This window comes from Orcinus orca, chromosome 2 (assembly GCF_937001465.1).
Source record: "Orcinus orca chromosome 2, mOrcOrc1.1, whole genome shotgun sequence".
Classification (NCBI taxonomy): domain Eukaryota; kingdom Metazoa; phylum Chordata; class Mammalia; order Artiodactyla; family Delphinidae; genus Orcinus; species Orcinus orca.
In genome coordinates this window covers 93536624-93563276 of record NC_064560.1, presented here as the reverse complement: position 1 = coordinate 93563276, position 26653 = coordinate 93536624, and the positions used below count along the sequence as shown (strand labels likewise).

At 46.1% G+C, this 26653-nt stretch overlaps 1 protein-coding gene across 11 annotated transcripts in view; it reads right to left on the bottom strand.

Annotated features, from left to right (window-relative positions):
- The window catches only part of PARP16 (poly(ADP-ribose) polymerase family member 16), a 49107-nt gene that overhangs the window by 14012 nt on the left and 8442 nt on the right, over nt 1-26653 (bottom strand). For 5 of the 11 annotated variants that reach the window (XM_033437161.2, XM_033437162.2, XM_033437160.2 and 2 more), the window contains exons 1-3: nt 16836-17600; nt 5136-5273; nt 2635-2841 (exon numbers count right to left, since the gene is read on the bottom strand). In XM_033437161.2, the coding sequence (XP_033293052.1) occupies nt 2635-2841; nt 5136-5273; nt 16836-17009 (519 nt within the window). In that variant the 5' untranslated portion in view covers nt 17010-17600. Of the gene's footprint in view, nt 1-2634; nt 2842-5135; nt 5274-16835; nt 17651-26653 lie in introns of those variants that run through there. The other 6 variants (XM_049705910.1, XM_049705912.1, XM_033437158.2 and 3 more) reach the window with 6 other exon arrangements.

The window sequence follows — 26653 nt, the reverse complement described above, 5'->3', positions numbered from 1 at the left end:
CCCAGCAAAAGGCATAAGATCAAATAATCCTATGACATCGTCACAGGGTTATTACGAAACACGTTCCTATCTGACGACAGTTTAACTGATTGTGGGTGTGGCTAACTAACCTGGCAAACTAGTAGTTCCAGTGCTTAAGGCTGAGTGAGAAAACCACAGGGATAAGAGTCAAACGGACCCAAGTTTGAATCCTGCCTATCCCTCTAACAAGCTAGCAAGTTATATAAACTCTCTGGGTCTCAGTTTCTACATCTGCAAAGCGGTGACAACACTGTCTCCTCAAGGATTCAATGAGATGATGCACATAGAGCACCGCACAGGACACCTGGCACAAGACAGGGGTGGGTATGCCGTCACAGGTTCTGATGTCGTAGGGTATCAGGCATTCCTGCTACATGAATGTGTTAAGCATGGCTACACTGACAGGCTTGCAGAAGCAAAGTCATGCCCTTATGTACAGGGAGGGGGTAACACCTGAGTGACTAAGGGAAGTAATCGGAGTCATTACTTGGAACAGAAACGCATCTCTCAGGCCAGAAACTGTAACCAAATGAGGCAGGCCTATATGAGGGGCAGGGTAAGTTTTGCTCTTTGTGTTGGTGTCGACCAAGAAAATGTCCAAAATTCTAGGAGGCAGGTCCCTGGTGGTGATGCTAATTTGGTGTCCTCCACGAGGAAGCATGCCAGGTGAAAGAGAAGGATCTCAGGTGAAATACCTACAAGCTGAGGCTACAGCAGGCATAGCAAACACATCCTTTGCCCATGGTAGACATCAATAATCAACCGTGACGCCGACATAAAAATATCAATCGTGGCACTCATTCATACTGACTCAGAATCCTTCTCAGCACAACATTCTAGGTAACTGCTACCAGTGGATGGAATTTGACATGAGCTGTAATCCAGATGCTATTCTTGGGCCACAGTGTCAGTACCTTAAGATGATGAGTGGCCTCAAACAGCTCACTGATTGTCCTCTACTTGCTAACTGAGAAACATCCTAGTCAGTGGCACCAGGCTTCCACAACTCTAAGCCGATTAAGGGAAGCGTAGGGGAAATGAAACAAGCCTTTCCTTGGCCTTGTCAGTGTCCCCACGTCTCAAAAGTTGACACAGACCTTTTCCAAGGACACGGATGTCCTCTGATCTGACCCCACATCCATTTCTGCTTATGCCTGCCATGTATACACCATTCCCTAGACTCAAGAACCATGAGCAGGAGAGCACAACAGCAGGAAACTTGGGGCATCCCTACGAGAAAAACAATCTCAGAGCTTCAACTGGCAGGGAGGCTCCCCCAAGCAAGCCCCTCACTGAAAACCCAGACAGAGGAGCCAGAAGAGCATCCACGTCACCAAAGGACTATGATGAGATGCTTCTAAGCAGCAAACTCCCTCAGGCACTGAAGTGAAGGTTTGGTTACAAGACTGGAATCTGCAGGCAACTTCTCCAGGTGGGCTCTGGTGTGAAGCAGAGGCCCCCTGGATTCCAGTAGCCTGGCCATAATAATAAGCTGAGAGCCAGCTGTAAACAAGCCCATCATTCTCGCAAAACCCAACTGTGCTGATCAGCGGCAGCCGTGCTGGAAAAGTCTCTCCAGCCTCGGGGCTGCATCAGCCACGACTGAGCCCACAGCTCGTGGAGCCAGTCCCCCAGACAAGGCAGATGCTGGGACGACTGGCGGAAAGGCTGCAGCCCTCCAGACACCCCAGAGTCGCTCTCCATCAGCCTCTAAAAGCAGCCACTGCTCCCTTGGTACTTAAGTACAGGAAGAGCCCTTTGCATACATGAACTGTTTCAATCCTATCAAGGCACCAGCACGTGGGTCATGGAATCCTATTTTACAGATGAGGACACCGGGGCTCCGAGAGGTTAAGTAAACTTCCCCAGGATTGCAGAGCTGCAAAGGTGGTCTTTCTGGCTCCTGTCTGTATTCTTCCTCCTTCGCCTCACTGAGGGACAAAATAAGTGCTGACAAAGAAGGGGTGGTTGACACTCCTGACAAAGGAAGGAAAGGTGCTCAAGGAGGGAGCTCCTCTCCTGTTTCCCCAAGGGCTGACTCTGTTGGCGGGTCCCCTAGGCAGGTGTTTCTCAAACTTCAACATGCATATGAATCACCTAGGAGTTTGTTAAATTGTGATTTCTGATCAGGCAGTCTGCGGTGGGCCCGAGATTCCACATGTTCAACAAGCTCCCAGGTGATGTGGACGCCACTGGTCCAGGGATCATGCTGAGGAGTGAGGGCTGGCCACCCACTGGGATCGCCTGGGGAGCTCTGAAAGCACACTGGTGCCCGGGCCCCACATTGGTCGGGGATGCGGCCAGGCATTGGGATTTTTAATAGCTCCCCAAGTGATTCTAAATGTGCAGCCAAGGCTGGGAACCATCTTTAAACCGATGCTTCTCAAACATTAATCAGTATAGGAGTCACCTGGAGATCTTGTTAAAATGCAGGTTCTGACTCAGAAGGTCAGGGGGGCCCAGGATTCTGCCTTTTCACAGGCTCCCGAGCAACGCTGCTGTTGCTGGTCTGCAGACCACACTTTGAGTGGCAAGGCCTTAGTGAGCCTACCCACCCTCACCCCTACCAGCCCTGACACACAGCCCCCCCATGTCAGCAGCCTTGGGCCCCACCTTGTTCAGGTGGCAGTGCAGGCCATTGTGGATGATGGAATGGAAGTTTTCTAGGCGGCTCCCATGGAAGGCGTAGATTAGGTCTCGTTCTCCTTTGGTCTCATAAAATTTGGCGTTGGCTGGGTCGGAGTACTCAATTTCAAACAGGAAGTCCGGCACGGGGACAGGCGTGTGAGGGGCACCAGTCAGCTTTTGGATCTTTTCAAACTTGAAAACATGCAAGAAGTTGAAGTTTTATTTGGGAAGTTGGTTAAATGTGCTGCCAAAATGGCCTCCTAAAGCCTTGGGCTTAACGCCTATGGGCTCTGCTCATGAGAAGAACTGGCTTCACAGGAATAAAAACATCAGTTTGTACACAAGCTCAGAGCTTATAGCTCAAGGCTGCTTTCCTCTAACAATATTTTTCCCTGAGAAGCATGAATTGCTCCTTCTAACTAAAGATCACTTCAAAGTTTCATTACACTTTCACATCTATTTCCTGCATTCCATCTTGACAATAATCTTAGGAGGTGGAAAGATGTGATGATGAATTACAGAAATGGCCACAAAATTTTTTTCTCCCATCCCTGTCCACTCACCCCTCTGCAATGCGAGTTTGCAGGTGGAATTCCACCAAGATTTCATCAGGAGATGGAATCTATTTCTCCACCCCTTAAATCTGGGCTTGGCCATGTCACTTCCCTTGGTAAACATATGGCAAATAGAGACTTGAAAAGAGCTTGCCCTTCCTTGTCTGCTGCTGGGAACCCTTCACAAGCCCTGCTAACCTTCTATAGGATGACAGCCTCGTAGAGGAAGGCCCCAACCACAGCAGCCATCCCCGCTGAAGCCCCCCACACACAAGTGAGGCTACCCTGGATCAGCCCCAGGCGAGCCGGCCCCACTAATAAGAACCACCCAGCCAACCCACAGAATCACGAGAAGCAATCAGTGTTGTTTTAAGCCAGTAGATTTGGGGGATGGTTTGTTATGCAATGAAAGTTAACTGATACAGAAGGGTAAGCTCCTTCCTAAAGGGTAATAATCCTCTTCAGGGCAGAGACCACACCATTTCCAAGATTTCCAAACAGTACGTCACAGACCAAAGCCAGTCTGTGTTAAAGTTTTCTCTGGGTTGTGATTACATGACAAAAATAAGGGCAATTTAACAGATATATTTACATTGATGTAAGGTTGCCATGATCCCTTCTTTGGAAGAACTGTCCTTTATTCTGAAGTCAGGGCTATCCTTTTTTTTTGTATTAAAATATCCTTTTATAAAATGATACATGGTAGACAATATCCTTACTTGGGCACAATAAAAAGTTAATAATCCTGGGTCCCAACACTCCGTATTTTAATGGAACTTAGCAGATGGGATTGGGATTTGAACCCAGAGCCTGAGGATTTCCACTACTATAATCAAAAATCAAGGAGCAGCCGCCTTATCTACTTTACAAATAGCACCCAACTCCAGTAGGCGCTTGATGCCCTTATGAGGAATGACTAAATGAATGAATAAATCTAAATTTAACAGATGACAAAAGTGAAACCCAGAGATCATCTAGGAGTTAGCAGCCCAGCCCGACCTGAATACAGGTCTCCTGACTCCCACTCCAGGGCTGTTTATGTTATCTTACCATCCAACATGGATGGAGGATGTCCCTAGATACCACAAACGAGATGCCAAATTCTATGCCACTTAAGGAGGATTTCTGTCTTTAGCAGGAACTTATAAAACTGAATGCTCTTAAATTAAAACTGATTAAGTGAGGAATACTACAAACTCTTGCTGCCGCTTACAGGAAAGAACACCTGATCAGGGATGTGCCTGTCCTACACCCTGATCCTTGTCATCCCAGCCCGTCCCCGCGAGATCGCAGCCAAGCAAGGGAAGCCAAATTATGGAATATCTGGCCTGTGCCAGAGACTGTACTGTGGGTGACACACATTCTATTATAGCTCCCTTCTGAGGTAACTATTAATATTCTCAATTTACAAATGGGGAAAAGAAGACTCAATAATAGATGGGAATGGGATTTGAACCCAGAGCCTGAGGATTTCCACCACTTCGGGTTCTGCCTCTTTGCTTCCTGACAGCTGGAATGTTTGGTCCACCCTTGCCAGAAGTACCTGGGGTGCTTCTGATACCCAACTTTTACTGAGCCCCTAGCATGTGCCCTTAGGCATTGTTCTAAGTGAGAAAATTCATTTAATTCTCACAGCCAGTTCCCTGATGGAAGTATACTATTATTATCCCCATTTTACAGATGAGGAAACTGAGGTACTGAAATGCACCCAGTAACCTGCTCAAGGTCCCGCTGGTAAGAGGGAGAACACAGCTTTGTAGTGCCAGTGTACAAGTTCCTGGGCCCCACTCTAGACGCAGAATCAGAATTTCTGGGGACACAAGGTCCAGGAATCTGCATTTTCAATAAGCTTCCCAGGTCATGCTGGTGCACAAAGAGGTCCCAGAGCCCTCCAGGCCCAGGAATCTGTGATCCTATAGACCAAAGTCTCACCTCTGACTTTCCTGCACTGTGGATTGTCAGGACCTTTGAGGATAAAATCCAGCTCACCAGGTCCCAGGCCCATGTGTCTTTGTCTCCTGAGGACTGGAGAAGTTCTTTCAGGTTGGGTAACTTAGTGGCATCTGCAAGCTGAAGTGAGGAAAACCTCCGTTAGCAAGGATCCTGGACAAAATGATCGTAACCCCAGGTGCCCTCTAGTGGTAAGGCAGGCGACCTGCACTTCTTTCAGGTTCCAAGGAATTTCTTCAGAGGGAAATGCAACAGGTCTACGATCCCTTTCCAAATACTGCCCAACTCCAAATGTTCTGAACACTGGAAGGTTATCTGTAACTCAACTGGTACAAAACCTAACCTGAGCTGATGTGAGGTTCGTTTAATCTTAATTATCCCACTTTGTGTTACTAGTGATGAGATGCATTTTGCTGCAGGACTATTAATACTTGATTATGGGACGCACCCCGCTGGAGGTGTTACCAAATACATGGTATATACACATGTCGGTAAAAGGTTACAAAGCCTTCTCCCTTCAGCATGAGTTAATTTTCTGTTAACCTGTTCCCCTGGAGACCAGACAAAGGTAATATAGCAACTACATACAGAACCAGGCAACGCTGCTTTTGGTAAAGATGACCCAGAACGGTAACTGCATCTGGACTGGAGGAAACTGAGTGGGGAATCCACGGTTTTGGGTTTCCCTGAGTGTGGTGACTTTTTGTGAGGACACTGGCAGCTATGTCTATGCTGTTCTTACTAGAGGGACCAGCCTCCATGGAACATGGGGCTTCATTAGACCAGTGCAGTTCCTGCAGCCACCCAACATGAATCTCATCTCCTTACACCCGAACTGTCCCTCTCGGGGGCAAGACTAGCTCCTGGACCTCTATGTGGACTATAGCAAGGACTTCTGCAGAAATGGAATGCCCTCCTGTGAGCTGTGATCCATCCCAGAGCCTTCTGATTTAGGCTGGTACCCGGTGTGGCCTGTGACAGGTGTCTTGAGGGGGACAATATTGCCTTTGTAAAATCAGGCAGAATCAATTCCGAAACAGATCTGGTGCCGGGATTTCTGATAAGGGACTGTGGACCTGGACTAGCAGAGAGCTACAAGGTATCTGTAGCTTTTGCTCAGAAATTAAAACTGACTAGAAGCCAGATCTCTCCAGCATGGCATTTAAAACACCACTGCAGACTGGTGCCATCTGTGAACATACCTCCTCCAAGCTTTGCTCACTCAGTCCCCTGGAGCGCCCCTTCCCCACCTCTACCAACCCAGGTATCCCCTCTCCTCCAAAACCCTAAAGCACTCAGCCCCAATACTCTCTCCCCAGAATGGCCAGGACTCGCGGAGACCAAGGACTGTCTTGTGTTTTTCTAGCTCTCCTGTTTCCTGGATGTAGAGGAAAGAGCAGACAGATCTCAGATTGATTCCCTGCTCCTCAGGCAAAGCACCAGACCTGGCTGAGCCTCGATCTCTCTAACACGGGAACCCCACTATCTCCATGTGGATTGTCAGGAAGATTAAAGAAGGTAACAGAATCTCAGGGTCTGGTCTATACAGTGTATGTCCATTTCTGTTCTTTGTATTTCTCCCTGGACAACACATACCTTTCCTAGGGATGTAGTTGGTACTTCATGAATACCAGTAGCTTTTTCCCCCGTTTCTAGATAGTTCACTGTTGCCAACCTTGGGGGATTCATTTCTTAACCCTGTAGTTGAAAATCAGAAACCTTTCAGGGCTGCTTTATTCCTGTCTCTATTTCTAAAGATTCAATCAATAGCCTCAGGCTTCTGAAAAAACTATCTCTACATGCCTTGCAGGCCATCCGTGAGGATCCAATTTAAAGACATGGGGCTTCCCTGGTGGCACAGTGGTTGAGAGTCCGCCTGCCGATGCAAGAGATACGGGTTCGTGCCCCGGTCAGGGAAGATCCCACATGCCGCAGAGCTGCTGGGCCCGTGAGCCGTGGCCACTGAGCCTACGCGTCCGGAGCCTGTGCTCCGCAAGGGGAGAGGCCACAACAGTGAGAGGCCCACGTACCGGAAAAAAACAAGAACAACAACAACAAAAAAAAAAACAACAAAGACATGGATGTGAAAAATGGGCAGAAGAATGAAATAGACATTTCTCCAAAGAAGATATACAAACAGCCAACAAACACATGAAAGAATGCTCAACATCACTAATCATTAGAGAAATGCAAATCAAAACTACAATGAGATATCATCTCATACCAGTCAGAATGGCCATCATCAAAAAATCTACAAACAATAAATGCTGGAGAGGGTGTGAAGAAAAGGGAACCCTCCTGCACTGCTGGTGGGAATATAAATTGATACAGCCACTATGGAGAACAGTATGGAGGTTCCTTAAAAAACTAAAAATAGAACTACCATACGACCCAGCAATCCCACTACTGGGCATATACCCTGAGAAAACCAAAATTCAAAAATAGTCATGTACCACAATGTTCATTGCAGCTCTATTTACAATAGCCAGGACGTGGAAGCAACCTAAGTGTCCAGCGACAGATGAATGGATAAAGAAGATGTGGCACATATATACAATGGAATATTACTCAGCCATAAAAAGAAATGAAATTGAGTTATTTGTAGTGAGGTGGATGGACCTAGAGTCTGTCATACAGAGTGAAGTAAGTCAGAAAGAGAAGAACAAATACCGTATGCTAACACATATATATAGAATCTAAAAAAAAAAAAAAGTTCTGAAGAACCTAGGGGCAGGACAGGAATAAAGACGTGGACGTAGAGAATGGACTTGAGGATAAGGGAAGGAGGAAGGGTAAGCTGGGACGAAGTGAGAGAGTGGCACGGACATATATACACTACCAAATGTAAAATAGCTAGCTAGTGGGAAGCAGCTGCATAGCACAGGGAGATCAGCTCGGTGCTTTGTGACCACCTAGAGGGGTGGGATAGGGAGGGTGGGAGGGAGACGCAAGAGGGAGGAGACATGGGGATATATGCATATGTATACCTGATTCACTTTGTTATAAAGCAGAAACTAACACACCACTGTAAAGCAATTATACTCCAATAAAGATGTTATAAATAAATAAATAAAAACATGGATGTGTGGATGCTCCACAAGTGTTGATGCTACACAGCAGGGAGGCAGAAAGGTAAATAATTATGACTTAAAACTATTCACTGTCATAACAAAGACGGATACAAACTACAAAAGGGGCCAGGCGGGACTCCTGTTGGGTAGGCGCTTTGAGAAAAGGGAGTGGTCAGGCAAGTCTTCAAAGGGGAGGTGCTGTGTGATCGGGTTGGACGGGCAAAGGCACAGAAGCACGGAAGTGCAGCATGTAGTCAGGGATGTGGATGGCAACGAGGGAGGTTAACTGTGCAAGCTCTCCCCCTGGGCGGCCCAGGTCCAAACCTGGGCTCTTACACCCCTTACTAGCTGTGTGACCTGGGTGAGTTAAGCTGTGTCTCAGTTTCCTCAAACATATAATTGGGACAAGGTGAGCCACTTCACAGGATGCCAGTGAAGGTTAACCAAGTTAAACTAGTGCAGTGCTTAGAGCAACAGGAAGGTATTAAGTTAGTGGGACTGCCATGATTGTTATCATTAACTGCAAATAGTTCAGTATGCCTTGGAGCCTAGAGTATGGGGGAGGGGTCGCCAGGAGGAACAGGAGTGAGGTGACTTGAGATCAGCCAGTGAAGGGCCTTGTATCCCCCTTTGGGACTCTGGCCTTTGTTCTGTAGGCAACATGGAGCCACTGAGGGTACCTGAAGATGCATTCCGAAGGACATACCCTCAGGGACACCTTGGCCTCCCCTGTCCCTCTTCTCTACTCCTGGTCCACACCTGTTACGCCAGAGCCAGAGCAGTCTTCTCTCCCACTGGGATTACCACTCCCATCACTGCTCTCCAATCCCACCTGTGAGCCGCAGCCTTTGCCAACAGTCCAGATCAAGGCACAGGGGGCCTCACAAAGGGACCGTCAGTTAACCCAGGCTCCTTTCAGGGGTTCAGTCTGTGGAAGTGGGAGAGAACTCTCCCAACTCTGAGCTGGGCCCAGGCCTCTTCCAGGGCTCAGGCCCTCAGACACACTGCTGCCTGCCCACTGCTGCCTGTGTGTCCTGCAGGGCTGCCCTCGTCCCCACTCTTAACCCCTCGGCTGACCTCCCTAATGTCCTGTTTCACTTTTCAAGCTACTCTGAAAAATCAATCTGCTACAAAAAGTTAACAGGCTTCTTCCTCTTGTGACGAAACCTGTCTGTATTTGAGCAGGGCTTTCTGAGGACCAGGTAGAGACTGTATTTTATCTGGCAACCAGCGTGTAGTCAGGGACGTGGATGGCAACGAGGGAGGTTAACTGTACGAGCTCTCCTCCCAGGCAGCCAGATAACATACAATCTGCTCAGTTAAATTTGAATTTCAGATAAACAACAATATTTTTTTAAATATATAACCCATGCAATATTTGGGGCATACCTGTGCTAAAAAAATTATTTGTTGTTTCTCTGAAGTTCAAATTTGTATTTCGGTCTATATTTTTTAATCTGCTAAAACCAGCAACCCTCCCCTTAACAAGGCCCTTCAGAATCTGGGCTGGCCTCTGCCTAAGAGAACCTTCTGCCATAGGCTTCCCACCTGCTCCCCCCATGTTGTTCCTCAGCTGCCCTATGTCTCTCCTCCCCTGTGCTTCTGCAGCTGCCCAGCATGACATTCAGTCTTCAAAGCCAGCCTAAAGTCACCTGCCCTGTCCCTGACCCCCCATGACCTCTGTGCTCCCCTTGTGCTCAGTGCAGAATCCCAGGTTCGTCCTTGACTCTCTGGGACCATCTCAAATCTGCTTAAGACAAACGCTTCCCGAGGGCCAATCACATCTTACGTATCCTGGAGTCTCAGAGGCCAGCCTGCAGCCTGACATCAAGTTCAGAATGAGATAGTAATAGCTACGATTTGTTGAGGCCTTATCACGTGCCAGGCACTGGGCTAAATGCTGTGCATGTCTCGTCTCATTTTATCCTCACAACAGCCCAGCTTAAAGATGATCATCAGAGACATGCAAATCAAAACCACAATGAGGTATCACCTCACACGTGTCAGAATGGCCATCTACCCACCTACCCACCTACCACTGCTCGGTATATATCTGAAGAAAAGGAAAACACTAATTTGAGAAGACACATGCGCCCCAACGTTCATAGCAGCTCTATTTACAATAGCCAAGATATGGAAGCAACCTAAGTGTCCATCAGCAGATGAATGGATAAATAAGATAGGTGTTTGTGTGTGTATACATACACACACACACACACACACACACACACACACACACACACACACTATGGAATACTACTCAGCCATAAAAAAGAATGAAAATTTGCCATTTGCAACAACATGGATGGACTTGGAGGGTATTATGCTAAGTGAAATAAGTCCAACAGAGAAAGACAAATGATATCACTTATATGTGGAATCTAAAAAATAAAACTAGTGAATATAACAAAACAGCAACAGACTCACAGATATAAAGAACTAGTGGTTATCAGTGGGAAGAAGGAAGGGGGGAGGGGCAGGAGAGAGGTACGGGATTAGGAGGTACAAACTACTATGTACAAACTAGACAAGCTACAAGGATATGTTGTACAGTGCAGGGAAATAGCCAATATTTTTTAATAATTATAAATGGAGTATAACCTTTAAAAATTGTGAATCACTGTTATACACCTGAAACCTATATAATACTGTAAATCAACTAAACCTCAATAAAAGAATTTTTTTTAATTTTAAAACATAAATACATACATACAAGTGAGGAAACTGAGGGTTAGAAAGGTTAAGTACCTTGCCTAGGGTCACACAGCTATTCATTGGCAAGGAAGAGACATGAAGCCAGGTGGTCTGACTCCAGAGTCCATTCTCTGTGATGCTCTCCTACCAAATCAATGGAGAAATTTAGTAATAGACTGAATATTTTAGCCCAAAAGAGTCAATCCAAGTAGGACTTTAAGAGGCTACTTGGGAAGCTTTAGGTATGTTTCCTGAATAACACAACCAAGACTGCTACTGGGTATGCTTAACCCCTGTCAAAGGTAGGAAGAAAGATGTATGTCACGTGTAGTATGGGGCAGGGGCAGGAGACAGAAAACCCTCCATCTAGACAAGAGTTATGAACCACAGCTGGTGACAGTGGAAGGCATTTATCAACAACTGGCTTGAGGAGAAAGTGTGCAGGAGGAAGGCAGCTGTTTCTGGGGGCTGAGGGGCAGGCAAAGGGAAAGGTTTTCAAAGCAAGTAGGATGGGAGTGGGGCCTGGAGTGAGGGGGAGGAATCTGAGAGAGAGCATTCCCAGTGGGAAAGAACATGGTGAGGAGGCAGAGAAGGAAACAGTGCCTGTCCCAAAAGGTGGTCAGGGCTCAAATGTCCCTAGGGCCAGAGAGGTGATGAAAATGAGTAAGGGGGGGCTTCCCTGGTGGCGCAGTGGTTGAGAGTCCGCCTGGCGATGCAGGGGACACAGGTTTGTGCCCTGGTCCGGGAAGATCCCACATGCCGCGGAGCGACTGGGCCCGTGAGCCATGGCCGCTGAGCCTGCGCGTCCGGAGCCTGTGCTCCGCAACGAGAGAGGCCACAACAGTGAGTGGCCCGCGTACCGAAAAAAATATATATATATATATGAGTAAGGGGTTATCCAGGAAAGAATAGTAAGGACTGTGTTGAACTGGAGACCCCTGGCCTAGCAAAGGGACCAGGCACCAACCCCCCCCAGCTCCAGCTGCTTTCTGCCCAAGGGCGACCTCTACCCAGGCTATGGGGCCTCAGATTTTTTTTCTTTTTAAAAGAAATCAGTAAGCTGCTTTTTTTTTTTTTTTTGGCCACACCTGAAAGCTTGCAGGATCTTAGTTTCCTGATGGACCCGGGATGGAACCCATGCCCCCTGCAGAGGAAGGGTGCAGTCCTAAACACTGGACCACCAGGGAATGCACACACACACACTTTTTTTTTAATTTCCGAATTTCTAAAAGACCAGAGGACAAACAAAATCTGTCATCTCACAGGCCACATGTTCGCAGCCTCTGCTCTGAGGAATAAGGGAGGATTCAGTTGGAGAAGTGGCTGAGGGAGCCTGGGCCAGTCCTGAATGTTGGGCAGTGCTGGGCAGTCACAGGGGTTTGAGAAAGGAAGTCTCAGGAAAGAGGTGGTCTGGGTGACTGAGAAGCCAAGGACAGGGAACCAGCAGGGGGTGAGCAGAGGAGAGAGAGGACCAGTGACCTTAGAAGGAGACAATTCAATCTCTTTGCTTTGAGTCAGGAGGCGGCAGGACAGCCCAGTGGACACTTTGCAACCATGCAGATCACAATCTCCTGGGGAGGCAGCCCAAGAATCTGTGTTTACAGAAGTTGCCACAAGTGATTCTTACTACCAGGAAAAGGTGGGGATACTCAGGTTTAGGTGTTAAGCAATGTTGTCCTAGAAGGGCTGGCGGCAGGAAAGAACATCTGAAAAAAATCCTTGTCTAGGAAGATGCCAAAGGCCATAGTTACTAGTTGTGGGTGGAGGTGCTGGAAGGAAATGAACCAAAGGTATAGCCAAGGTCACCAGCCTTGGGGACCTGACAAACAGAGTGACACCTGGAAGTGGGGTGGGCAGGATGCGTGGAGGTGGTGGGCCCCTGAGATGAAGGTGGGAAAGATGGACTGCACAGTTACATACAGGTACACCTTGCTTTGCATAAACCTAAGGTATGAAAATCCAGATTTACTAAAACAGATTGGGGGTGAAAGTCTACAAGAGTCCGCTTCATAAAAAGAGTCATCAGGGGGCTTCCCTGGTGGCGCAGTGGTTGAGAATCTGCCTGCTAATGCAGGGGACACGGGTTCGAGCCCTGGTCTGGGAGGATCCCACATGCCGTGGAGCAGCTAGGCCCGTGCACCACAACTACTGAGCCTGCGCGTCTGGAGCCTGTGCTCCGCAACAAGAGAGGCCGCGATAGTCAGAGGCCCGCGCACCGCGATGAAGAGTGGCCCCCGCTTGCCACAACTAGAGAAAGCCCTCGCACAGAAACGAAGACCTAACACAGCAAAAATAAATAAATAAATTACTAAATTCCTACCCCCGACATCTTCTTTAAAAAAAAAAAAAAGGAGTCATCAGGGGAACCTTTTGGTTTTTTTTTTTGGTTTTTTTTTTTTTGCGGTACGCGGGTCTCTCACTATTGTGGCCTCTCCCGTTGCGGAGCACAGGCTCCGGACGCGCAGGCTCAGCGGCCATGGCTCACGGGCCCAGCCGCTCCGCGGCATGTGGGATCTTCCCGGACCGGGGCACGAACCCGCGTCCCCTACATCGGCAGGCGGACTCCCAACCACTACGCCACCAGGGAAGCCCAGGGGAACCTTTTAAAGGGGTGGTTCTCTACCCTGACTACACACCGGCATCACCTGGAGCTGGAGGATGTCTGCCACCAGCACATATACTGATTAGCTGATGGGACAGAGATGATAATAGAACCTACATCGCTGAGTTGTTAGGAAGGTTAAACAAGTTACACATAGTTCTCCTGAGAACAGAAATAAAAAGGTAATCTGAGAGGGACTTCCCTGGTAGCACAGTGGTTAAGAATACTGCCAGGGCTTCCCTGGTGGCGCAGTGGTTGAGAGTCCGCCCGCCGATGCAGGGGACGCGGGTTTGTGCCCCGGTCCGGGAAGATCCCACATGCCGCGGAGCGGCTGGGCTCGTGAGCCATGGCCGCTGAGCCTGCGCGTCTGTAGCCTGTGCTCCGCAACGGGAGAGGCCACAACAGTGAGAGGCCCGCGTACAGGAAAAAGAAAAAAAAAAAAGAATACTGCCAATGCAGGGGACACGAGTTCCAGCCCTGGTCCAGGAAGATCCCACATGCCGCGGAGCAACTAAGCCCGCGCACCACAACTACTGAGCCTGCGCTCTAGAGCCCGCGAGCCACAACTATTGAGCCCATGTGCCACAACTACTGAAGCCTGCACACCTAGAGCCCGTGCTCCGCAACAAAAGAAGCCACCGCAATGCGAAGCCCGCGCGCCGCAACGAAGAGTAGCCACCGCTCGCCACAACTAAAAATAAAGCCCGCGCGCAGCAATGAAGACCCAACGCAGCCATAAATAAATAAATAAATAAATAAATAATAAATTTATTTTTTTAAAAAGTTAACCTTTGAGTCAGAGAGACACAGGTTAGATGCTAAGTTCTGGGCAGCTTTTCTTTAACTCATGTAACATGTGACAAAACGAAACCTAAAGCGTGTTTATCTAAGAATGTGCATGCCCCCAGAGGTCGCGCCGGGTCCTGCCTGGTGGGGGGGCCTCTCCTCAGAAAGAGCTCCGGAAAGCCATGCCTAACAGAAAGCCAGGAATCTGCATGGCCTGGGCTAATTTCCCTAACACCAGTGCCCAATAAGGAATACAGCAACAGGGTGGGATGGTAAGAATCTGTCTGTGTTTCTCCAGTGACCCCCAAGAGAAAGAGTGCATTGTCTAAAACTGTCCCCAAAGGGAGACCCACGTGCAGGACAGTCTGTCTCTACCGAGGAGGAGGCTATTTGGGGCTACCCATATTGCCAATGCTCTCCTAAGAAATTAACGGGTATGGGAGGAAGGGTATGCCTCAAACAGAGGGGAGGGATATGGGACAGGGTGAGCTCTATCAGGGGAGCTTACACTTTATCACTTGCTTTTTTTAAAACAAGAATATAATCAAACATTACTTGTGTAATTAAAACGAAATTTTTTAAAAGGCATGAATAAATCAAAGCAATTCCAAAGATCCCTTTGTATTTATCCCATATTCATCAAAGTAACCCGATTCTGTTCCAGCAGAAAGAGAACACACTGAGCATTCTAATCCATTTGGATGTTTCTTGGCAAAAATTAATAAAGCGCATTGTGAGGCATCATCTCTGGTGAGTTTGGTCCCTCTGACCCTCAATCTCTCCTCCTCCCTCTACTCCTCCTGAACAGATCTCTCTGTCCCCCTGCCACCACAAGGGTCTTTCAGAAATGCATCCTGGATGTCACCAATGACCTCCCAGCCCAAGGATAAAGTCTACACATCTGGGCAGGACATGCCCAGTCCTGCTTGCTCTGGTTGGCCTCATCTCTTTCTGTTCCCCATGAAAGCCACACTAAAGTACAGACTTATCCTTCCTGGTGAGGTCCTGGCTTTCTGCTCATCCTGCTACTCCTCCTGGAATACCCCTTTCCTCCTCTCTGCTCCTTGAAATCCTCCATGTCCCTGGGGACTCAGCAGGGCATCATAACCGCCCCTGGTTAGTGCTCCCTGATTCCAGCCTACTGCCAAGGCCTGGAGTCCTGCTCTGGGCTTCCATGTTGTATATATAGGGCTTACCCCATAGTATAGCTGAGCAGGCTGTTAACCTCTCCTTGAGTCTTTAATTCTGTATTCTCAGCACCTGGCTCACAACAGGAGCTCCATAAATATCCACTGACAAAACTGAAGAAAGTTTCATCTCCAACACTCTGATATCACAAACTCACAAAATTAAATATCTGAATTTGCAGAACAAACCATGGGGGAAGTCAATCTGCTTGCCTCTTTCTCCAACCTCCCACTCCCTGTACCCGAAACCCCTGTGCACTGTGGTCAAGACCTGAGGTGCCCTCAACACATCCCCAGCCTAAGCTGCAATGGACCCGGTAGGGGACAGGAGGCTGGGCCTTTGTCCCTTGACCACCTGGGAGCAATAGCAAAGAGGGTCACCCAATACAGACCACCTCATCGGAGATAATTTTAAACATCTGTTGATTCTAAACATGATCAACATTCTGTTAATGTGATTCATAACATTAAGAGATTTTCTAATGTTGAACTAATTTCGTATTCCTGGGATAAACCCAACCTATTAATAAGGAATTATTCTTCTTATATATTGCTAGTTTCAGGATCCTTTTATAGAGGATTTCTATATTTATACTCTTGAGTGACACTGGCCTATAATTTTCTTTTCTTGTATCATTCTTATTAGATTTAGTATCAAGATTACACTACCCTATTTTTCAATACGCTGGAAGAACTGTGTAAAACTGGAATTACTTATTCCCTCAGTGATTGGTAGAACTCACCAATGAAACTGGGTAGGCCTGGAGTTTTCTCTGAGGGAAAATCTTTGACTACTAATTCAATGTCTTTAATGATTATAGGCTTTTGACTTTGTATTTCTTACAGAATCAATTTTGGCAAGTTATATTTTTCTAGGTAATTTCAAACATTTGGATTACAAAGATAACTAATATCTGGAACGCTGACCCTGAGGTGAACTCTGCAAGAAATTAAGTGCCTCCTGAATCATCAGAGAAATAACAGCTCACATGTGTACTGTACATATGTTATAATTTATAAAAGTACTGGCCATATATTACCTCATCTGAAGATGAGGTCCGGGTGGCTTTGGTGACTTATGGTGTCTCATTATTTGCAAAGGGATAGATAACTTCCTATTTAGCAGAACCAGCTGATTCAGATCAACACCCTAAGCCACACTAGGAAATGTTGCGGAGGCCTATGCAACTGTTGAATTCCTCAGTTCACCCCTGGGAGTCACTTGGGAGTGTGAAGGTTGTTGGGAGTGTGAAGTCCGGGGGCTGGCACCATCACTAACAGGAGTTCCACAGACAACGTGCCCTGCGAAGCAGTGGACAGCACAGGGGAAAAGTACACTCACCAGGGCCTCAAAATCCTTGCAGTCGTGGCGGGCATAGGATGCGGGGAAGGGCCGCAGTACAGAGTCGCGCTTGTAGCTCTGCAGGGCCGAGGCGAAGAAGCTGCAGCGGAGGTCGGCAGCCAGCACGTCACGGCCCGCCGCCTCCCTGACGGTCGCCCAGCTTGTGGGCTGCATCCCGGGTCGCGGCGTGTTGCCGGAGACGCGCCGGGCGGGGGCTAGGGCCGAGCCTGCGTTCAGCGAGGGGCTGGGTCCGGGGACAATGGGCCGGAGTCCCTAGGCCTGGGGTGAGTTATGCAGAGGGATGAGATGACAGGGGTGAGAACGTGCTGACGAGTGTCTTCTGCGGGGGCCGGGCCGCTCGCCGCCCAGGGAGACGGGCCAGGGAGGAGAGGGATCCGGCCGGGACCGCGCGCGGGTCAGCGGGGGGTTGGGCCTGGGGATAACGGAGCCTGACGGACGGGGGATCCCAGACCTGGGGGAGGGGCTATGACATGGGGTGAGACGACAAAGTACTGACACGTGTCCTCTGAAGAGGCCTGGGGTGGGGGGGCCACCCTCAGCGGGAACCGCGGGCCGAGCCCTCTCCCCACGCCCGGCGAGGTTAAGGCGCTGCACGGGCCTTCCTGCCCCGCCTCCGACAGGCGCCGCCGAAGCCCCAGCGTTCGCCTGGCTGCCCTCGGCGCTGCCTGCGTTCCGCCAGCCGTGCGCGTCCACTCGCCGCGCGCCGCCCGCCGGATGGACTCCCCCGCCCCATCGCGCGCCCAGGCCTACCTGACCTCCCGACCGCGGCTGCCGCCCCGCCCAGCCCAGCGAGGGCCCTCCCCTTTCCACGCCCGCCCCCACCCGCTCCCCGGTGCAGGGTGTGTACGCCCGACCGAGTGAGTGTCCCCCAGTTGCCAGGTGTGCGGACCCGGCTGAGTCGCCCACGCTGCTGCGGGCCATCCTCACTGAAGCCCCGAGTAGAAAGTGACCCAGGCCCCCTTTTGACCCACCCTTGGACTTGCCTTTGTCCCAGCTCCGCGGGCTCAGCCTGCTCGTCTCTCCTGGGGAATTGCTACTACCTACTGCCTCCCTCTTGAATCATTTCCCTCCAAGATGGGCCGTGCAGAAGGAGCCATTTAACACCCAGGGCAGCTGAGTCTCAGACTGCTGGCATGATTGCCCAAGGTTGCACAGCCAGACGGGGTAAATCTGGGATTCTGAAAACTAAAAGACCTTTCCTCTGCCTTTCAGCCTCCAGAATTCTCTGCATTGCTAAAGTCTCTGGCCTCTCACAAGACATGCCAAGATCCTCCTTTGGGGCCCTGCATGAAAGGGAGCCTGAGGAGACAAGTAATGGGGGAGGGCAGAGGGGAGATTGATCCAACTCTGCAGGAGGGAAGGGACAAGACTCCCATGCCCTCTGCCCATTAGAGAAAACCCCACATTTTGGCCTCATGCTCACATGGATATCTAAGCACAGGTCATCACTAATTCCTACACCAAGAAGCCCCTCAGCACCCTACCCACACCTCCACACTCCAGCATCCTCTAAGGGAGGAACTTCTCCACCTTCTGCATCCAGGCTGAGCAGGACCCTGAGCTCAGAGCAGAGGTCCTTGCTGTTGGATTGTATGTATGACTCTGGGAGCAAGAGCGAGACCAGACCCCAGCCACCACAGGGCTTCCCAGGCCGGGGAATGAGTGCTGGCTGCTTCCAGGAGTCTGCATCAAACCTCTGGTTGCTGTGAGGCCTGTACTGCTCCAGAAGCACCAAAAAGTTCTGAGAGCCTTACGGCCTCAGAAAAGGCCCTTAGTGCCCCCAAAGTCCTGGGAGCCTCATGGGACCCAGGAGTTCTAACACGGCTGCTGAAGCTCAGGCCCAGAAAGGCAGAGCCTGCAGCAGGAGGGCAGGTGACCTGGGAACCATCCCTCCTTCCTCCTCTTCTTCACTGTGGGCCCTTAGGCAAGGCTGATGCCAAAAACTCAGCTTCTCTGTACACCAGGGCTGAATTGAATCTCGGAGACGGAGTTTTGGGTGAAGTGGAAAAGAATAGCTTTATTGGTTTCCCAGACAAAGGGGGCCACAACGGGCTAATGCCTTCAAAACCGTGCATCCCCCCACTTGGAGAAGATAGTGAGAAGTTTTATAGTAATTGTTCAAAGAGGGCGTGATCAGCTTGTGGACATTCTTCTGATGGGTTGCTGGTGAGGTAAGTAGGAGTGATCTCGGAGAGGCAGCAGTGAGTGGTGGCGTGAAGCAAGATGTTAATTCCCTGTCCAGGAATTGAACCTGGGTAGCCTGGATAAAAACCAGGAATCCTAGCTACCATACCCCCTGGCTTTTGCCCCCAGTGAAAAATGCATTTCTCATGGAGGCAAAAACTGTAAAAACAGGTACAATGTTTATTATTAGAGACATAGCACAACAACAAGTGGGAGAGCACACAGAGAAACAGTTTGTTTAGTTAAGATAGAAGCAAGGCAGAAGAGGGGAAAGTGGCAGAGGTGGTGGAGTGGTGGTGGGATGAATTGGGAGATTGGGACTGACATGTATACACTAATATGTATAAAATAGATAACTAATAAGAACCTGCTGTATAAAAATAAATAAAATTAAATTAAAAAAAAAAGAAGCAAGGCAGAGATGCACACCCAGAAAGTAAGGGTGTGGGCATCCTCCCTAATGAGGAGGAGTGCAGTAAAGAGGAGGTTAAGTCATTTATATAGGGCAGTTCTTCCAGGTCTTTGATTACCTTTGGCCAATTATCTGGTTTCTGTTTCCACACCTGACCTGCCCTAGGACCCTCCCCAACATGCGTGCGCAACTTTTTTCCAATATGGATTACAGCCCAGAGGCCTACGGTATGGCCTTAATATCACATGTTATGGGGTGGTGCCCCCTCCTTTTTGACCCCAAGGAGCCTTTCAGCGCACGTGCAATGTCTCCCTTGCCCCAAGGATGGGAAATGTATGACCTCTTGATCTTTTAACAGGGTTTAGCCCGTCTCTGTCCCTGCCATAAAAGTGTCCAATGTCTGGTTATTTACCCTATTCCTGTTGCTGGTTTTTATATTGAGGTGCAGATATCAAAATATGACAGGAGTCTGGTCATAAATATGTACTCCTAGAGCCTGTTTGTCTCTTGCTTCAGGAAATGTAAACGGGCTGGTAAGGAATGTCCGGCCTGCAGCTCATCTTCTTCTCATGTAGGAGCTGTGAATAGGAGGCCAGTTATAAATGCCTAGCCTGGAGCCCATCCATCTCCTGCCTCAGAAGTCAGCATCATCAACCCTCAGGTCCAACTGGTCTGGGGTCTGCATGCTTGTGGGCAGCATACCATCCTTAATCGTTAACTTTTCCCACCTGGAGGGGTTTCAGTATCTGCAAAATAGCTCAAAGATATTATTTTGTGTATCCGTTGATGGGGAAACAGGTCTTGCATCCCCTCCCTTCCTTAATTAACAACTGCTTGAATCTGCCCATTGGAACTCAGGGAAGGTCATCGAGGCTGAATGAAGGCTGTTTCCTGTGATCAAAGAAATGGGGGACACAGAAAGGCTTTGTGCCCAGGAGCCCCACGAGGCCCTGCTCAGTATCAGGGCCACCTCACTGGCCTCAAGGATTGTTTGTTGGATTGTTTGTCTTCCCGGACCAGGGCTCAAACCCATGTCCCCTGCATTGGCAGGCAGATTCTTAACCACTGCACCACCAGGGAAGTCCCCTCTAGTGAATTTTTCATTTCAATTATTGTACTTTTCAACTCCAGCATTTCCATTTGTTTTCTTTTTAAATAATTTGTATCTTATTTCTATCAATAAGATATTCTCTACTTGATATAACATTGTCCTGATTCCTTCCTTTACTTCTTTAATCACTTCCTTTCATTCCTTGAACATATTTATAATGCCTACTTTGAAGGCTTTGCCTGTTAAATCAACATCTGGTTGCTTTCACAGACAGTTTTTGTTGACTTTTTTTTTTTCCCAGTGTATGGGTCACACTTTCCTCTATCTTTGCATGTCTCACAATTTTTTGCTGCAATCTCAAGTCCAGGTTGTCACCTGTGCTTCTGACCAACTGGCTATAAATAAGAGGTTCCCATGTCCCCCTCCTTGGATTTGATTAGTTTTCTTCAGTGGCTCATGGAATTCAGAAAAAAAGTTAACTTACTGTCTAAAAAGATAGAACGCAGGAAGAGCCAGATGAAAGAGATGACAGGGCAAGTATGTGGGAAGGGGCACAGAACTTCCATGCTCTTTCTGGGCACACCATTCTCCCTGCATCACCACATATTCCCCAACCCCAAAGCTCTCTCAACCCCACCCTTTTTGGATTTTTATGGAGGCCTTATTACTTAGGCATGGTTGATTAAATCATTGGCCACTGGTGATTTATTCAACCTCCATCCACTCTCCCCTCTCTGGAGGTGATTAATGTCATCATATCAACAGTGATAAGTCATGTTGATGTATGTACCTTTGAAATGAGATGATGAAAATGACAATATACCTATGTGGTCTTCCTCTCAAAAACACATTACCCCAGTCTAATCATGAGAAAAACATCGGACAAATTCCAACAGAGGAGGATTCTGTAAAATATCAAAATATCAAAACTGTCAAAGTCTTCAAAACAAGGAAAGTCTAAGAAACTCACAGCCCAGAGGAACCTAATGAGACAACGAAATACAGTGTAGTATCCTGGGTAGGATCCTTCAACAGAAAAAGGACATTAGATAAAAACCAAGGAAATCTGAATAAACTACAGACTATTGATTCATTAATTATAACAAATGTACCATATTAACAATAACATGTTAATGATTGGGGTAACTGGGTGTGGGGTATACAGAAACTCCACATTATCTTCATAATTTTTCTTTAAATTTTTAAAATAAGTTCGAAACTTTTCTTAAAAAATTAAGTCTACTGGGCTTCCCTGGTGGCGCAGTGGTTGACAGTCCGCCTGCTGATGCAGGGGACATGGGTTTGTGCCCCAGTCCAGGAGGATCCCACATGCCGCAGAGCGGCTGGGCCCATGAGCTGTGGCCGCTGAGCCTGCATGTCCGGAGCCTGTGCTCCGTGACTGGAGGGGCCACAACAGTGAGAGCCCCACGTACCGCAAAAAAAAATAAATAAATAAATAATGTCTACTTAAAAATCCATTATTGTTAAGTTGAGTTTAGGATATAAATGCAGAGATAATTTATGATGAAAAATTTCCCACATTCATATATTAAAAGGGAAAACTTATGATTATCTCAATAGCCACCTACACTGCAAGAAGAAAAAAAAATGCAATATACTAGGAACAGAATGCTATTAGTTTAATCAAAACAATTTTTACCAGATACATTTTGAGGCCCAGTACAAAATGAAGATGCAGGACCTTTGCTCAAAAATTATTAAGAATTTCATGAAGGAAGAGGGCAGACAGCAGAAGCAAGAAGAACTACAATTTTGCAGCCTGTGGAAGGAAAACCACATCCACAGAAAGATAGACAAAATGAAAAGGCAGAGGACTTTGTACCAGATGAAGGAACAAGATAAAACCCCAGAAAACAAACTAAATGAAGTGGAGATAGGCAACCTTCCAGAAAAAGAATTCAGAATAATGATAGTGAAGATGATCCAGGACCTCGGGAAAAAAATGGAGGTAAAGATTGAGAAGATGCAAGAAATGTTTAACAAAGACCTAGAATAATTAAAGAACAAACACATAGAAGAATTAAAGAACAAACAAACAGAGATGAACAATACAATAACTGAAATGAAAAATACACTAGAAGGAATCAATAGCAGAATAACTGAGGCAGAAGAACGGATAAGTGACCTGGAAGACAGTATGGTGGAATTCACTGCCATGAAACAGAATAAAGAAAAAAGAATGAAAAGAAATGAAGACAGCCTAAGACACCTCTGGGGCAACATTAAACGCAACAACATTCACCTTATAGTGGTCCCAGAAGGAGAAGAGAGAGAGAAAGGACCCAAGAAAATATCTGAAGACATTATAGTCAAAAACTTCCATAATATGGGAAAGGAAATAGTCACCCAAGTCCAGGAAGCACAGAGAGTCCCAGGCAGGATAAACCCAAGGAGAAACACACCAAGACACATAGTAATCAAATTAACAAAAATTAAAGACAAAGAAAAATTATTGAAAGCAACAAGGGAAAAACAACAAATAACATACAAGGGAACTCCCATAAGGTTAACAGGTGATTTCTCAGCAGAAACTCTACAAGCCAGAAGGGAGTGGCATGATATAGTTAAAGTGATGAAAGGGAAGAACCTACAACCAAGATTACTCTACCTGGCAAGGATCTCATTCAGATTCAACAGAGAAATCAAAAACTTTACAGACAAGCAAAAGCTAAGAGAATTTAGCACCACCAAACCAGCTCTACAACAAATGCTAAAGGAACTTCTCTAAGTGGGAAAGACAAGAGAAGAAAAGGACCTACAAAAACAAACCCGTAGCAATTAAGAAAATGGTAATAGGAACATACACATCAATAATCACCTTAAACGTGAATGGATTAAATGCTCCAGCCAAAAGACACAGGCTTGCTGAATGGATACAAAAATAAGACCCGTGTATATGCTGTCTACAAGAGACCCACTTCAGACCTAAGGACACATACAGACTGAAAGTGAGAGGATGGAAAAAGATATTCCATGTAAATCAAAAGAAAGCTGGAGTAGCAATTCTCATATCAGACAAAATAGATTTTAAAATAAAGACTATTACAAGAGACAAAGAAGGACATTACATAATGATCAAGTGTTCAACCCAAGAAGATGATATAACAATTATAAATATATATGCACCCAACATAGGAGCACCTCAATACATAGGGCAACTGCTAGCTATAAAAGAGGAAATCGACAGTAACACAATAATAGTGGGGGACTTTAACACTTCACTTACACCAATGGATAGATCATCCAAACAGAAAATTAACAAGGAAACACAATCTTTAAATGACACAATAGACCAGATAGATTTAATTGATATTTATAGGACATTCCCTCCAAATACAGCAGATTACACTTTCATCTCAAGTGCACACGGAACGTTCTCCAGGATAGATCACATCTTGGGTCACAAATCAAGGCTTGGTAAATTTAAGAAAATTGAAATCATATCAAGCATCTTTTCTGACCACAACGCTATGATATTAGAAAGCAATTACAGGGAAAAAACGTAAAAAACACAAACACATGGAGGCTAAACAATACGCTACTAAATAACCAAAAGATCACTGAAGAAATCAAAGAGGAAATCAAAAAAATACCTAGAAACAAATTACAATGAAAACATGATGATCCAAAACCTATGGGATGCAGCAAAAGCAGTTCTAGGAGGGAAGTTTATAGCAGTACAAGCCTACCTCAAGAAATAAGAAAAATCTCAAATAAACAATCTAACCTTACACCTAAAGGAACTAGAAAAAGAAGAACAAACAAAACCCAGAGTTAGCAGAAGGAAAGAAATCATAAAGACCAAAGCAGAAATACATGATATAGAAACAAAGAAAACAATAGCAAAGATCAATAAAACTAAAAGCTGGTTCTCTGAGAAGATAAACAAAATTGATAAGCCATTAGCCAGACTCATCAGGAAAAAGAGGGAAAGGACTCAAATCAATAAAATTAGAAATGAAAAAGGAGAAGTTACAACAGACACCACAAAAATACAAAGCATCCTAAGAGACTACTACAGGCAAATCTATGCCAATAAAATGGACAACCTGGAAGAAATGGTCAAATTCTTAGAAAGGTATAACTTTCCAAGACTGAACCAGGAAGAAAGAGAAAATATGAACAGACCAATCACAAGTAATGAAATTGAAACTGTGATTAAAAATCTTCCAACAAACAAAAGTCCAGGACCAGATGGCTTCACAGGTGAATTCTATCAAACATTTAGAGAAGAGCTAACACCATCCTTCTCAAACTCTTCCAAAAAATTGCAGAGGAAGGAACAGTCCCAAACTCATTCTATGAGGCCACCATCACCCTGATACCAAATCCAGACAAAGATACTACAAAAAAAGAAAATTACAGACCTATATCACTGATGAATATAGATGCAAAAATCCTCAAGAAAATACTAGCAAACAGAATCCAACAACATATTAAAAGGATCATACACCATGATCAAGTGGGATTTATCCCAGGGATGCAAGGATTCTTCAGTATACGCAAATCAATCAATGTGATACACCATACTAACAAATTGAAGAATAAAAACCATATGATCATCTCAGTAGATGCAGAAAAAGCTCTTGACAAAATTGAACACCGATTTATGATAAAAACTCTCCAGAAAGCGGGCATAGAGGGAACCTACCTCAACATAATAAAGGCCATATATGACAAACCCACAGCAAACATCATTCTCAATGGTGAAAAACTGAAAGCATTTCCTCTAAGATCAGGGGCAAGACAAGGATGTCCACTCTCATCACTATTATTCAACATAGTACTGGAAGTCCTAGCCACGGCAATCAGAGAAGAAAAAGAAATAAAAGGAATCCAAATCGGGAAAGAAGAAGTAAAACTGTCACTTTTTGCAGATGACATGATACTATACTTAGAGAATCCTAAAGATGCCACCAGAAAACTACTAGAGCTAATCAATGAATTTGGTAAAGTTGCAGGATACAAAATTAATGCACAGAAATCTCTTGCATTCCTATATACTAATGATGAAAAATCTGAAAGAGAAATTAAGGAAACACTCCCATTTACCATTGCAACAAAAAGAATAAAATACCTAGGAATAAACCTACCTAAGGAGACAAAAGACCTGTATGCCGAAAACTATAAGACACTGATGAAAGAAATTAAAGATGATACAAACAGATGGAGAGATATACCATGTTCTTGGATTGGAAGAATCAATATTGTGAAAATGACTATACTACCCAAAGCAATCTACAGATTCAATGCAATCCCTATCAAATTACCATTGGCATTTTTTACAGAACTAGAAAAAAAATCTTAATATTTGTATGGAGACACAAAAGACCCCAAATAACGAAAGTAGTCTTGAGGGAAAAAAACGGAGTTGGAGGAATCAGACTCCCTGACTTCAGACTATACTACAAAGCTACAGTCATCAAGACAATATGGCACTGGCACAAAAACAGAAATATTGATCAATGGAACAAGATAGAAAACCCAGAGATAAACCCACGCACCTATGGTCAACTAGTCTATGACAAAGGAGGCAAGGATATACAATGGAGAAAGACAATCTCCTCAATAAGTGGTGCTGGGAAAACTGGACAGCTACATGTAAAAGAATTAAATTAGAACACTCCCTAACACCATACACAAAAATAAACTCAAAATGGATTAGAAACCTAAATGTAAGATCGGACACTATAAACCCTTAGAGGAAAACACAGGAAGAACACTCTTTGACATAAGTCACAGCAAGATCTTTTTTGATCCACCTCCTAGAGTAATGGAAATAAAAACAAAAATAAACAAATGGGACTTAATGAAACTTAAAAGCTTTTGCACAGCAAAAGAAACCATAAAGAAAACGAAAAGACAACTCTCAGAATGGGAGAAAATATTTGCAAATGAATCAACGGACAAAGGATTGATCTCCAAAATATATAAACAGCTCATGCAGCTCAATATTAAAAAAACAAACAACTCAATCCAATAATGGGTAGAAGACCTAAATAGACATTTCTCCAAAGAAGACATACAGATGGCCAAGAAACACATGAAAAGCCGCTCAACATCACAAATTATTAGAGAAATGCAAATCAAAACTACAATGAGGTATCACCTCTCACCAGTTAGAATGGG